This window comes from Podarcis erhardii (genome assembly GCF_964252035.2).
Source record: "Podarcis erhardii genome assembly, chromosome: 8".
In the NCBI taxonomy this organism is placed as follows: Eukaryota; Metazoa; Chordata; class Lepidosauria; order Squamata; family Lacertidae; genus Podarcis; species Podarcis erhardii.
In genome coordinates, this window is record NC_138499.1 from 43,260,225 (window position 1) to 43,275,445 (window position 15,221).

A 15,221-nucleotide genomic window follows, 5' to 3' on the forward strand; every position below is an offset into this window, starting at 1 on the left:
AGTTCCAGTCAGGCTGTTTGGGAAAAAACCTGAGTGTTTTCTTCAGAAAAGCCTTGTGTTACTCCTATTGGTCTGGTGGCTCTGGGTGGCGCTTCTGATCTGGCCATCATTTGTTATTTTTGCTTCTGGCCTCCAGATGGGATCATCTGTCGCCCTGAGTTATTTTTTGTAGGAACCCAAACCCATCTGACAGAATGTGAGTCATTTGTTTTTCCTTCTCCCATCTCAGGGGACCTGTGTCAGGCTTAGAACTACTTTTGGATAATTTTTTTTCACATGCATCAAGGAATCAGGAAGGCTGAGGTCAGATACTCTAAAATCACCATCTTGAGACTCAGAGGTTGAGCCTTGAAGCTAAATACTTCAAGGACCACCTCTCCCCATATGAAGTGACCCAGACACTGCCATAATAATATTGACACCCTTCTTGGTGTGCCCCCTCCACAAGAGGTCCAGGGTATGTGTGACAACATGAGAAACAGCATTTTCTGCGGTGGCTTGCCGTTTGTGGAATGCTTTCTCCATGGTACCCTTTGGGGTTACTTTTAAAAAAAGGAAATAGTGCCGCTGCTGCTACTGCAGCAATAGAAATCTGTCCTGTTTAGACAGATCCCAGAACTTTATTGCTAAATTAGTAATGAGGGTTGGGGTTTACAAATGACACTGCTCCTTGGGACACGTCTGCTTTAGCCTGTTCTGCTTACCTGTCAAGGTTTGCCTGTCTGGGTGTGGTTATCTAGAGCCCTAAGTATTGGTTGATGAGTGGGAAGTTCAGGCCTGCTTTCTACAAGGTTTGGGTGTGCCCATCTGAATCATACACTGTCGTACCTTAGTTCTCGAACGCCTTGGTACTCATATGTTTTGGCTCCCGAAAGCCGAAAACCCCGAAGTAAGTGTTCCGGTTTTCGAACGTTCTTTGGAAACCGAACATCCGACGCAGCTTCTGCGGCTTCTGATTGATTGCAGGAAGCTCCTGCAGCCAATCGCAAGCTGCGCCTTGGAGTCGAATGGAGTCCAGGAATGGATTAAGTAGGACAACCAAGGTACCACTGTAATACTTTTTTGCATCTTTACCTTGCACATATGATATGAGTTGTGGGGCAGTAGGTATTGTTTTTGGAAACTGGACTTACAGAGCAAATGGAAAGGCTTGGCAGGCCAAATTTTGCCAGGGCTGGAGGTTTTCCATCACTGTTATATTTAGATAAATGCCTGCTTTAGTATTAAAAAGTGCAACACTTCATTTTTTGTGATCTATACAGCTCTGAACATACCTTGCAGCTTTTCATAACATTTAAAAACTTCATAATAGAGGGTCTAACTCTACAAAACCTGCTTTCTCTTTACAATTGCCCATGAATGGCTTCTAGCACTAGGACCATGAAACAGTCGCAGTACATAGTGCCTTAAAAATGGCAAACACAGCCTTATTAGACCTATCCTTTTCAATATTTTATATTCAAAGGAATTTTTTCATAAATCTTACCACATTCAAAGGAAAAATCACCATCTTGTTCCTTTGGAGGACAGGTAAGACCCACATAAATAAAAAATGTTTGTGTGTTTATTTCCTACTAGGGAAAATGTGTGTTGACTTCTAAAAAACAACAACCTTTGATTTAGCTCAGAACTCTGTTTCAAAAATAACACTTGGTTGTTTCACTAAAGCTTTATTGCAGTGCATGTGCAAAATGGGTTCAGAGTCGTGTTCACATTTGCAGACTTACCCTTAACCTATAGAGTAGAGCATGACATTCAAAGCTTATTCTAAAGAGTTTTGTTTCCTCAGCAGTAGCTGTGAAATGTAACATTTCCTGGTCTCTTGACCCTGATTAAGAGATCAGAAGAGCCTCATGTAGATTTATGGCTCCCTTCACCCAGTCCCTCCCATTTCCAGTGCCAGTTCTCTCCACCATTCCCCTGAATGACTGAAGCATGTTGAAGGGTTACATCAGCACTAGCTTCAAGCATGGTGAATGCTAATCCAGCCCCTCACTCCATAATTTCTGGTCATTCTTACATTGGTAAACCTGATTCTATTATTTAGTCATCACTTTTATACCCCACCTTTCCTCCAAGGAGCTCAGTGTGGCCTATATGGTTCTCTTTCTCTCCATTTTATCCTCACAACAACCCTCTGAGGTAGGTTAGGCTAAGAGACCAACTGACCCAAAGTCATCCAGTGAACTTCATTGCTGAGATCTAACCACTACACCACACTGGCTTTGTTAACCATGGTGAAAGGTGGTGCAGATGTAATATTTAAGGCTGTCTGAGGAATAGTGGGATGAATTAGCATGTGAGAGGGAAAGGACTGTGTGATAGTCACCATTCTCCTGATCTTTTAATTGTACTTAGAGATTGCGCCCGTACCAACACACAAACATTAAAAGCTGTGTTCTGAAGACTACATCAGAAGTACACTTGAACATTTCAATTCTTGATTTTGCAAGGGAAGCAGTCTTTAAATTGGTTTAAAAATCTTTGTAACATTATTTGCTCATAAAATAATAAACTATGTTGCAATTCAGTGATACTACAAGATGTTCATTTTATTTTTCAGTTGATATCCAGGAAAGGCCTGAGTCGCTCACTATTTTCTGCAACCAAAAAATGGTTTAGTGGCAGCAAAGTTCCAGAGAAAAGTGTAAATGAGCTAAAAAGCACTTCTGGCTTGTTGTGAGTAGATCTACTTGCCATAAAAATATCAAGTACTTGATTTCTATTAGGATTTGCCTTGCTGATTTCCATATGTTCCTTGTGATTTCTCTTGTCATTGATTCACACATTGGCTGTATTCAGACAATAATATCTCTTCTTAGTAAGCTCAAATGCGTATAGACCTTCTGTTAGCACACAGAACCATGTCCCTCTGAGATTAATTAAACCAGAGAATAAACTTTACACTGAGATTAAACTAGGAAGTCTTCAGTTAACCATAGTTTCTCATTTTATCTGAACCAACAAACTATGATTACTGGCTTGGAATAAATCAGGGTATTAGACTTGCTTTAAACTGTAGTTTAAGATCCTGGCTTCTTTAGAAGCTGGTGACAACAATTTCCAAGTTTGTATGTAACTATGGTTAATTGAAAATTCCATATTTAGGTGCAGCACATCAAAAAAGGAAGAAGAAAGAGGCTACATGTATTGACAGAAGGCCTGTGCACATCTTGGCTTCTTAAACTGAGATATGATCCTTTGCATCAGGCAATTAAGTTTGTATCCTAATTTGTTCAAAGATTAAAAACTTGCATCCACTTTAGGCTTGTAATTTTTGTTTTTAGTGGTGATGGTTGTGTGAAGATTGTCTTAAAAGGTATTCATTAACAATAGTAACACCAGTTAAATACGTGTTCTTAACTACCTCCATTGCATGCCTTCTGCATTTTAAAAAGTAGGTGAGGTTCATCTACATGCCCTGGGACTGCTGATTTAACAACTATTCCTTTTTTAACTTGTACAACTATTGCAACTTAAAAAAAACAACAAAAGTTGACAATAATTCTGCTATTTTAATCTACATTGGAATTCTGTATTGTATTTTTGAGCATGCCTGTAAAAACAAAAGCAAAACTCCATCCTTCAGATTACCGTTGAAATTAGAGGTGATGTTTAACACTTTACAAAAATTATTCTATTTGCCTTTGGTCACTGAGTTGGGTCCAGAGTTTTTGCTCTTTGATTGGAAGGAGCTTCCTGTCGCTGGAGGACTTCTTCCATGGAGTCTCTCATTTTGTTCATGGGATGAATTCATCCACATCCATGGAATCCATCCATTCCATGTGTTTGGAAACAGCTGCTAGATACTAACCAGGGATGGTGGTCACTTTAGTGCCCTTCTTTTGAGCATTCAGAGGTTGGTAATTCGGGGAAGCACAATGTTGGAGTATCTGTACCTTGGTTTAAGTCTTGTGTTATTAAGAATGCGGTATGTTCTGTTTCCCTCAAATTTTGTTTTTCATAATGTCTTACATTTTTAGGTATCCTCCAGAAGCGCCAGAGCTTCAGATCAGGAAAATGGCAGATCTGTGTTTCTTGGTGCAACATTATGAACTGGCATACAATTGCTACCATACAGCAAAGAAAGACTTTTTAAATGATCAAGCAATGCTTTATGCAGCAGGAGCACTGGTTAGTTCGTTAATATTGATTGTTTTGGAATGGTAAACAATTCCTATTATCTATATGATAACTTCCCAATAACCTCTTTTTAGCTAAAACTAAGTTTAATGGGCCTCCTAGTAAAATGAAATGTGTGTTTCTCATGTAACACACATCTGTATATGTTGAGCTTCTGGAATTAAGCTAAATATTATCCAGAAACCTTGAAAGTTGTTGTCACAAGCATAAAGGGATTAGGCAGATTCCCAGAAGAGAGGTCTATCAGTCACAAATAGCCACTAGTGATATAGTGAACCTAATAGGTAGAGCAGGAGGCTCTTAATCTCAGCATTGTGAGTTCAGATTCCTGCATTGCAGGGGTGCGGATTAGATGACACTTGTGGCCCCTTCCTACTCTACAGTTTAATGATTCAAGCGGTATGCCTTTGAACACCAATTGTTAGAGGCAAATGGTGGCAGGGGAATGTTTTCGCCTTCCATGTCCTGTTTCTGGGCGGGGAATCTTGTTGGCCACTGGTATAACTAAATGGACCTATTCAATCTTGTCTCGCAGGGATTCTCTACACTCATATGAAATCAGTGCTCATATTTGCAGAAAGTCAAACATTTCAAAGCTATTGCCAGCCAATTATAAGACCTAAATTTAATAGATCCATGACTTTTAATTTGTTAGTAATAGCTGATGTCAGAGTAAGGTAGTGCCTTGATTCAGTTATTTTGAAGACCAGAGACAGGTAGTGCTTGATTCAATCCCAAGCCAATTTTTTAAATCTGGTGTGAATAGTGTTTATCACTTTTTTTTCAGGTGTGGGAGAAAGGGGGGGTGAGGTTTGGAAAGAACTGGCAGATTAGAATTGGAGAGAATAGGGAGTTTTATCTCACATACCGCCTTCCCACATAGAAACAAGATGATACTTCATATCCTATGTTTCTAATTCAAACATGTTGGGTGGGTATGTGGGTGATTTGTAGGGTTGGCATTTACCCACCTTTGGTCATGTTGCATATCATCTGTGTCATAGAATCAAAGAACTGTAGAGTTGGAAGAGACCACAAGGGTCATATACTCCAAACCCTTGCACATGAAGCAATCCTTTGCCCAATTTGGGGCCTCTAATATTATTATTATTATTATTATTATTATTATTATTATTATTATTATTATACCCCACCATCTGGCTGGGTTTTCCCAGCCACTCTGGGCAGCTTCCAACAAAATATTAAAATACAATAGTCTATTAAACATTAAACACTTCCCTAAACAGGGCTGCCTTCAGATGTCTTCCAAAAGTCTGGTACAGTGGTACCTCGGGTTAAGAACTTAATTCGTTCTGGAGGTCTGTTCTTAACCTGAAGCTGTTCTTAACCTGAATCACCACTTTACCTAATGGGGCCTCCCGCTGCCACCGCCGCGCGATTTCTGTTCTTATCCTGAAGCAAAGTTCTTAACCCGAGGTACTATTTCTGGGTTAGCGGAATCTGTAACCTGAAGCATCTGTAACCTGAGGTACCACTGTAGTTGTTTTCCTCTTTGATATCTGGTGGGAGGACATTCCACAGGGCGGGTGCCACTACTGAGAAAGCCCTCTGCCTGGTTTCCTGTAACTTGGCTTCTCACAGCGAGGGAACCACCAGAAGGCCCTCGGCACTGGACCTCAGTGTCCGGGCAGAACGATGGGGGTGGAGACACTCCTTCAGGTATACTGGGCTGAGGCTGTTTAGGGCTTTTAAGGTCAGCACCAACACTTTGAATTGTGCTCGAAAACGTACCGGGAGCCAATGTAGGTCTTTCAAGACCGGTATTATATGGTCTTGGCAGCCACTCCCATAACCCTGAGATTAAGAGTCATGTTCTACCAACTGAGCTATCTAGTCCTTCTACGGTTTAGAGTATTTGATCTGCTATTGTGAAAGAGAAGCATATAACTGTAGCATGTGACCAGAGTTGGAGGAGGGGGTTGTTGGCATTTTAGATGGTGCAATTAAAATGAACAATCAGAGAAGGGAATCAGAATTTAGGAAGCAGGATGCAGATTTCACATGGCACCTTCCAAATTCCCCACGTTCCCTTCTATCTTGGTTTGACATGTGACTGTTACTAGCCCAGGTTAAATAAATCAAAACAAAACTGACTCAATTTTAATCAGTTTTTTCAAAGTGACTTTAAAGGTAACTTGAGCATCCTTGCTGAGTATCCATCATTATTTCCTTGTAGAATCATCTTGTAAGTTCTGAGGGTTTGAAGATTTGTGGGGGTTTTTTTGTGTGTGAACCATTTAAACTTTATGCAAGCATATGTGAAAACACAAATCACCCTGCTGCAAAATGGAGTTGAATCATAATAGAGTGTGTATGTGAAATTTACTTGAATACAGTTTGTTTGTAATAAAAGCTTTGTAGCAAAAATAGTAGATAATGACCAATTGTTGTTTTATAGGAAATGGCAGCAGTATCTGCTTTTCTGCAGCCAGGAGCACCTAGACCATATCCTGCCCATTACATGGATACTGCAATTCAAACATATAGGGATATTTGCAAGTAAGTGTGGCTATTCATTTTCAGTTCTTCCTGGTAGAAGATAGACTATAGTCTTAATATTGTTTTAATTCCTCAATGGGTATGATTACTCTGGGTAATACCAGTAATATAGGGTGCTGGTGGTGGTGGTGTTGTAGTTCAACTTTTGAATAAAATTGCTCTGGTTGACTAGGCAGAGTCCAGCTGCAACAAAGTTACTTTTGGTCTACCAGAGGAAAATCCAAATACTCTAAAATTAATCATGTATTTAGTTCTACAAGAACTCACAAGTTTTATAATTAACTTGTCAAAGAAGAAACCTGGTTAAATCCTGTGCAGATGCTCCATATAACTTATATATTGCAGTGCTAGTTAGTCCTTCTAGCCCTGAACACAATGAGACCACCTTTGGTAAAGGAAGGGCCGTGGTAATTCTGTTTAATTAAAATGTGCCATTCATATACTAATCTGACATTCATATACTAATCTGTCAAGCACCACTGATAAAACATGCATTATAAGATATATGTAACTGGGCTTAAATTTTATGTCTTTTAGGAACATGATGCTGGCAGAGAGATGTGTGCTGCTTAGTGCTGAAGTATTAAAAAGCCAAAGCAAATATTCAGAGGCAGCTGCTCTCCTGATACGTTTAACCAGTGAGGTAAAGAAGATTTCTATTAGCTGGTCTTGTGCTTTGAAATGAGACAGGCATTCTTTGAACTTTTTCTAATAAATAACTAAATTATAAAATAGAGCTTTCTAGATAGAAAGTTGTAATGGCCCTTGGGGGAAAAAGATTATCATGTCAGATTTTGATTCTAACTATTTCCATTCCATTGCATAAAACTATTCTGCTGCTTCTCCTCTGCATCTGTTAATTTATGGGAAGCCCACAGAACTCTTGTTATGACCACAAAATAAGGAAGCCTTTGCCAGCCTGATGCCCTCAATATGTTTTGGACTTCCACTCTGAAACGTCTGGGCAGCACCAGGTTGATGAAGGCTGGAATAAACTCTCATCTTGAACATTCTAGCCTTTCTTGAAGGAAAGTTGACAGGAGGTTAAATGTATAGTTTGCAGTATGCTGCAATCTGTGGTTATGAAGCACACACGCTTTCAAGTAGGATAGTATAACTATTGAAGAAACTTTAAGCTACTGTTTTGCTCTTCACATTTTCTTGTGGCTCTTAGAATCACACTTTTAGATAGCAGCAGAGTAGTCTTAAAATGCAGTATAAAACTCCCAAGATGCAATATAAAGATTCCCCGCCCCCCCCCCCCCGTCTAGTAGACATGAGATTAGAAAGACCAATAGTGAATACAATTATTTTGTGTTGGGGATCTGTTAAGATTGTTTGAGGCTACTTTGCATAGGTAACTGAATAAGAGGAATTATTCCTGTGTCATTTTAGAATTGCCCAGAAATTATTTTGAAACCATTTTGAAGTTATGTGAGATGTTTCAGTTATAAATTAAAAAGATAACATAGCTCCTGTTTAGTCTTTCAGAATTACAACTCAAAGTTAGCTTGTAATATTCCATACTTGTTCCATGTCTTTTTTGCTTTTTGTTTAATTGAAATATGTTAAAGCTTATATTCTTATTCTTTAATTTTTCTGTTGAAAAATGGCAGCAGAGCGCTTGGATGGGAATGGTGAGTGTTAGAAATGTCAGCCTGAGTAGCTGGAGGTTTAGGTAGTGCGTTAAATTTGTTTTTACTCATCTGTATGCCACTGTGTTTTGATATCTGGATATTGATTAAAATACCAGTGTAAGAGAATTTTTTCATGTTGATGATTGTGTGTGGTTCTAGATACTAACATGAACATCACAGCACTGTTGTCCTCATTGGAGAACAGTCCTCATTTGTTGAACTATTGGTAAATGAGACTTAGAAGGAACACTACATTTTTGCAACAAGCTCTGTGGAAGGAAGCTTCTTAAAATATTTAAGCTTTGACTCATTTTTATATTGTTTCTACAAGCATTTTCCATAGGGTTTATTCAGCTCCTTTGAGGCATCACAAGTACTGAGCCAAGGACAAAGGCCATAAAACTTCCTTTTTATACCAGCTCACTTTGATCTTTAAAAAGTCAAGCAGAACCAGTGAAATAGAAAATAGTTCACTTTTTGACATGCAGTACAGAAAACATGGTTTGCTATTACTTGAGAAATAAATCATCAAGGGTACTGTTGTAGCTCTTTGCAGTGAAATTTGGATGCAGCGTATTCAGTGTTGGCTAGTGAAGATTTATAAAATTGGCATATATTCACTGCATCAGTAATACTATAGAGCCTTGCATTGTTTCAGACTTCAGGGCCTTCTCTGGTAATAGGGAATTTATATTTAAGAATATGGACATCACTGTGCTTTCTGGGTAACTGTAACTTGTCTCTTATCACTCACTGTTTTTAATAGGATTCAGATCTGCGGAGTGCACTGTTGCTCGAGCAAGCTGCACATTGTTTTATAAATATGAAAAGTCCTATGGTTAGAAAATTTGCCTTTCATATGATACTGGCTGGCCATAGGTATAGTAAAGCAGGGCAGGTAAGTTTTCTGTGTTAGGAAATAAGTACATATTCTGTAATTTTCCAGTTCTCTTGATAGTGTTTTAGCACCTTTGAAATACTTGATCATTGTTAAATACTGCTTGAGTTGAGTGGAAAGTTTTATTCTACATCTTTGGGAGGGGAAACTCAGAAATGAAATGTTTCCCATTCCATCTACTGAAGAGAAGATAGGTAGTTGTATCTCAAGTGCTGGCTACCTTGACGCAGGTGGGATTAGCACTCTGTATTGAATTACCAAGACCATTCTTATGCTAGATATTGGGGAACCCTTCAGAGCAGATTAGGAGTGGTACAGGGGAAAGGTAAATTATCAGAAATTGCTTTCCTAGCCATTCTGCTGATGCAACCCTTACTATCAGTTTAGGGACACAGTTGGCTTGTGTTGATCTGCCCTTATTTTCCCCAGTATTCAGTAATCTCAGAAAGCTGTTTAAGGTAATGGCTTCTTATACTGACATAAAATATCCTTTTGAACTTTTTGCGGTTTTGCTCTTTAGCTCTAAATACATCGGCAGGTGGAATTGTATTTACCGTGCTTCACTTTTTATCTTTCAGAAGAAGCATGCTTTACGATGTTACTGTCAAGCCATGCAAGTTTATAAAGGGAAAGGATGGTCACTTGCAGAAGATCATATAAATTTCACTATTGGTCGGCAGTCTTTTACACTTCGGCAGCTTGACAATGCCGTATCTGCCTTCAGGCACATTTTGATCAATGACAGCAAGCAAAGTGCTGCTCAGCAAGGGGCCTTCCTCCGAGAATATCTTTATGTTTATAGGGTAAGATGTCAGTTTTTATCCTCAGTGTTCTGCAATTGTCTTTTAACTTTTCCCTGCTTGATACTAAAATGTAAGTTAACCTTACCTGATGACGTACGCAAAAATGCTATGTTGAATGCTTACAGCTCATGTTACTTTATGTAGGGCCATGTCTGGCTAGCATCTCACTGATGCCTGTCAGCTAGCTTCTGTATTAAGAAGTTTTTTCCAAAAAAGAAGGTCATTTAATATGGACACAATATGATGTTCTAAATTCTATCCCACTACTCAAAACTTGTATATAGTAATAAGTATTTGTAAATTGCTATAAACTCTAGTCCTGGTTCAAAGCACTGCATGACTAATTTCATGTATCAAATGGGACTTTGGTGTGTCAAAGAGTTTATTTTTCCATTTAGTAAACCTTTTCTTGAAACAATGGAAATTTAAAATGATATTGTATGGGGAAAGGCGTTAACATTTGTCTGTTGGAATCTGCATGTGTGTGCACCTTGTTAGCATCCCCTAAAACATGTTTATGTGAGAGGCAGACCTTTTGCAGGTATCAGTCATATGTTACCCTGAAAATCTTTGTAAGCAGTTGAACCTCAGAAATAAACACCAACATAAAAGCTTCCTTTGAATCCCCAAGTAAAATATTTATTACAAAGAGATAATGAAGAGATTTTTAATCGCAAATTAATTAAGGTGGTATAGTTTATATATAAAGTTGTGGGTACATTTAACCCAATTTCCTAACACATTGAAAATCCTAATGTAAATATATAAGAGTACATATCCCATAAGATGAAATAAAAGTGGTGAAGAAGAACAATTTACTATGAGACTCCCAAGAAAATGGAGATTATGAGCGTTCCTGCAACTTGATAAATATGAGTGCATGATGAAGCCAAGGCACAAAGTCAGGGTCAGGAATCGCTAATACTAAACTAATTCAAAGTACATTAGTACATTCTGTTGCTTGTGTAACCCATAATGTTGACTTCTTGTATATTTATGTTAAATGAAATATTAACTGAAAATATGATAAAAGCATGCTGCTTTTAGCTGCTTTCTTTAAAATTATATTTAAAAAATTCCACAGTAAAAGAAAGTAAATAGACAGTAAAGGGGATACATTGGAAGCTGTTGTTTGGATGGTACCATTGCAATTATAAAACAACACACAGGTTCATAAATTATTGTTTAATTATTTATACATTTTATACTGGAGGAATTTCAAGATATTATTTTTTTGCACTCCCCTAAATGCTTATTGCTTTCTTTAGTTTTGTATATTCCAATTCTCAATATCTAGTTTTACTTGCCAAAAGTTGACCAAGCTCTGCTTTTCTTTCTTGCAGAATGTAAGTCAGCTATCACCAGATGGGCCGTTACCACAACTTCCTTTACCTTATATTAATAGTTCTGCAACACGAGTGTTTTTTGGACATGACAGACGGCCATCAGAAGGTTAGCACAAAAAAGGAGATTTGTTCTTAAGCCATTTGAGTTCATTAGGATACCATACCTTAACATAAGGTTGGATTTGTACATGCTACAGAATGAGATGGTAGACTAGACTATACCACTTCATACTACAGGTGGATATTATACTGCTTTTGTATATACCTCTGCATCAGAAACTTCCTGCAAACAGTAAACTAGCACATCAGGGAGCAAAGTTGAAGCCCAGTCCTTTTCCTGTTGTGCTTGGTTTTTGGTTTTTTTTGTTTTCAGGAATTTTTATTTTTAAGTTTAGATGGGCATTAAAATACATTCTGAAATGCTGCAAACTACTCTACCAAATCAGCATCCTTCCTCATTTTGTAAACTGCTTTGAGGTTTTTCCTACCATCAGGTGGTATATAAGTTTTATGAAATAAATAAATAATTTCTGTTGCATTTAAAGGCCTCATTCTGTGCTATTCAAATATATAGAAAGTGAATGATTTCAGCATTTTCCTTCCTCACCTAAATGCACTTTAATAGATTTAAGATTAATGGGAGTTCTTGCTAACGGACAGATTCAGAAAAACAGAGCCGCCTCTGGTTGCTGTGATTGGGATGCTTTCACATGTAAGCTGCTTTAACTGTGGTAGCACCAGACAATAAATAGTACCTGGGCATTTTTTCCTTTTGCTGCTAGTTTTTCTGCCGCAGTTCCTATGCTAATCATGCTCATTCTCCTAATGTGTTTGAACTATAAACAGTCAGTCCAAGAGTTAGAACAGTTCTTGCACTAAACACTACAGTCAGGAGTTGCAGTTGTCTTAAAGCTTGGCTCCATCTGTGTGTCCACACAGCCATGACCCACCCCAACCCCGTCCTGGTAAGCTTAGCAACACTGATGTCAAGAGAGCAGTTTCCATCTCTGCTGCTTCACACCAGCCGCTACTGGATTTTAAACCTATTGTGTGCCTTCTATCTATGACTGTAGTTTAGAATTAGTTCATAAGTTAGAAAAAAAATATTAACGATTCTGCAGTCAAAAGTTTGGACTGGCTAGTTCAATATGTTAACCTTGGCCCCCTCCCACTGGCTTGTTCATGTCCCTACCCACTTATTGTTCTGGATTTCAATCTCACTGTCTTCCCCCCAGTCCTTTGGAGTTCTGCTCCCAGCAACACATACCATCTCTTGAAAATGCATGTATGAAACAGGCGTTTTAAGAAAATTGTATGGTCTTCCAATTGAAAGTTGATTCACCATTTGTAATAAAAACAGAAAAAGTTTTTTGTTTGGTACTCTCTGGTGTACTGAAGTGATTGTGATTTTTTATTATTATTCACAACTAGGTGAAAAACAGGCAGCAACACATATAAGCCTTGATCAAGAATATGACTCTGAATTCTCCTATCAATGGAAGGAACTTGAAGAGCAAGCTGTGGCTGCAGCTAACAAAGGCACAGCACTTTCTAATTTCCAGCCAACACAGTATTGTCTGAATAAGTATTCAGATAACTCTAGGTTTCCACTCGGTGTAGTAGAAGGTAAAAAAATTGTACAGATTTTTAAAAATGGCACATAAAACTAATATTATTTCAGCAAAGTTGCTTATGGAATAGAATTGCAGTGATAAGCTTTTAAATTATGAATGGCTTGGTTTATTCTCACATCTTATAAGAATAACCTCCCTAAATACATACATTGACTTTTCTTTTTAATAGAGCCAATAACTGTGGAAGTAGCTTTTAGAAATCCATTGAAAGTTCCACTTCTGTTAACCGACTTATCACTGCTTTGGAAATTTCAACCAAAGGATTACAGTTCAAAGAATAACGGAGAAACAAAGGAAGTAGTAAGTGATTTAATCAAGTCCTCTAAGAAGACTTCATACACTACTAGCAATATTTGTATCTTTCAAAATCTTTTTATTGAAAAGTAAAGCAGTGCACTCTTTCATATGTTGATTTTCATTCTTCTTAGTTTTTAATCCCCCAGAGTTTATTCACACCCTCCTCTTAGAGGACAAGGTTTAGAATCATGCATGGTCTCTGCTCCTGGTTTCTGCTCTTGGAACTAAGAGTCCTACCTCATCAAAGGGAAATTTACCTTCTAATTATTAGGGAGACAATGACTATGGTTGAAATTACTGAGACTGAGACTCCCCACCACCTTGCAGTGGAGAATGGAGGCTTCTACTTTATATTAGCGGTAGTTTATTGTGTCATCCAAATCCTATACCTTAGTGAAAACAAGCCAACATTATAAATTAGGGTTTGAAGTTGGAGTGTTTCCACTAACGATACTTAATATTAGTCATATGTTTGGCAAAACAGGAAGCTTTAGTTAATCTAAAAAGAAAGCAAAAGTTTTCAAACATACGGCTACACCAGAGGAGGAAGCGGGGAGCACATAAGTACCCCAGAGAGCACTAGGCTCTTTCTCATAATGCAGAATTTGGTATAACAAACCCGTTATGTACCCGTATGTAACAAACCCGTTACATAGGATACCTGCCCCCCAGCTATACCTAGGTTTTTGTTTTCATAAACTAGGTTTTAGTTTTCATAAAACTATCAGGTTTGAAATACATTAAAATATAATGTTCTTAGAACCACTATTGGGAACAGTTTGCTACTGAGAAATAATGGTGTGCTTAATTGAACATTTTTTTCATAATTTATTTTAGGAAACATCTGGAAAAGATATGATTGGAGCTGAAGTAATATCAGAGTTTTTGATGAACAGTGAAGAAACTAAAATGGTGAGAACTTAATTCCCCCCCCCCCCTAAAAGCAAATCTTTTCCAGGTCCTCACAAAAGGAGTTAGACATAAAATGCTTTTAAACATTCCTTTTGTGAGGCACTTTGTGGGGGAGGGATTATTTTTCAGTTTTAAATAACTCACTAGAATATAATACCTACTCTAATAGTGCTTCCATTATTTAAGATGGTACTTGGCATTAGAGAAGCATTGCAGTTGGGATGTTCTTTTCCATGTAAGGTGCATCTGGGCAGCCCTTTAAGAATATCTGAACAAGTATGCTGTAGAATTGTAAAGACACAAGAAAAGCAATGGCAAATAGTTTGCCTATGCTACAATGTTGCATTTATTTTCTGAAACACTCCTGTAGAAATATGTAAATTGTATTAATTTGCACATAGCTTCTTAGAATAGTAGATGTAGATGCTTGTTTTTGTTTAACTAAAATGGCGTTTAAATGTAAAATAACTACACTAGCAACAACAAAAATTTAACATATCTCCACAGGCAAGACTAAAGCTCTTTCCCCATCAAACAGGGGAGCTACACATTCTGGGAGTCGTTTACAATCTTGGCACCATTCAGAGTACTTCAGTGCTAGATGGAGTAGACCCTTCTGTTGTACTGCAAACAGGTATGCCTGTTGTATTTTTATGTCTAACACAGGGTCTAGTAACACATGGAATGTGGTCCATAGGGCTGGTTCATTCAGTTTTGCCCACTACATGGGATATAGGTATTTCAGTTCATGATTTGTTATCATGACTAGACCATAGTCTTAACACCAAATTTGATACTTATGCCATATGAGGGTGATAAGCTAGAGTTCTGGTTCCCTTGTAATATCTAGACCATAGTATGGGCTCATGCACTCCTGTGCACAAGATGTAGCTCAGAAGCATCCACTTCCATTTTCAACTAACTGCGCTTTATGGCCCATCCTGGAACTGGTTTTAGGGTTAGGGATGGTTTATTGAAACAAGTAGAATTATTAATCGCAGTTTCAAATTGACTTGTTTTCAGTCTAGGTT

General features: G+C 38.0%; 1 protein-coding gene across 7 annotated transcripts in view; it reads left to right on the forward strand.

Annotated features, from left to right (window-relative positions):
• The window catches only part of TRAPPC8 (trafficking protein particle complex subunit 8), a 51,081-nt gene that overhangs the window by 20,829 nt on the left and 15,031 nt on the right, over positions 1-15,221 (forward strand). For all 7 annotated transcript variants that reach the window (XM_081873603.1, XM_081873604.1, XM_081873605.1 and 4 more), the window contains 11 exons: positions 2,564-2,679; positions 3,984-4,134; positions 6,563-6,663; positions 7,201-7,306; positions 9,067-9,198; positions 9,777-10,001; positions 11,345-11,453; positions 12,779-12,973; positions 13,151-13,281; positions 14,116-14,190; positions 14,698-14,824. In XM_081873603.1, coding sequence (XP_081729729.1) covers positions 2,564-2,679; positions 3,984-4,134; positions 6,563-6,663; positions 7,201-7,306; positions 9,067-9,198; positions 9,777-10,001; positions 11,345-11,453; positions 12,779-12,973; positions 13,151-13,281; positions 14,116-14,190; positions 14,698-14,824 — 1,468 coding nt within the window. The remainder of the gene's footprint in view (positions 1-2,563; positions 2,680-3,983; positions 4,135-6,562; positions 6,664-7,200; positions 7,307-9,066; positions 9,199-9,776; positions 10,002-11,344; positions 11,454-12,778; positions 12,974-13,150; positions 13,282-14,115; positions 14,191-14,697; positions 14,825-15,221) is intronic.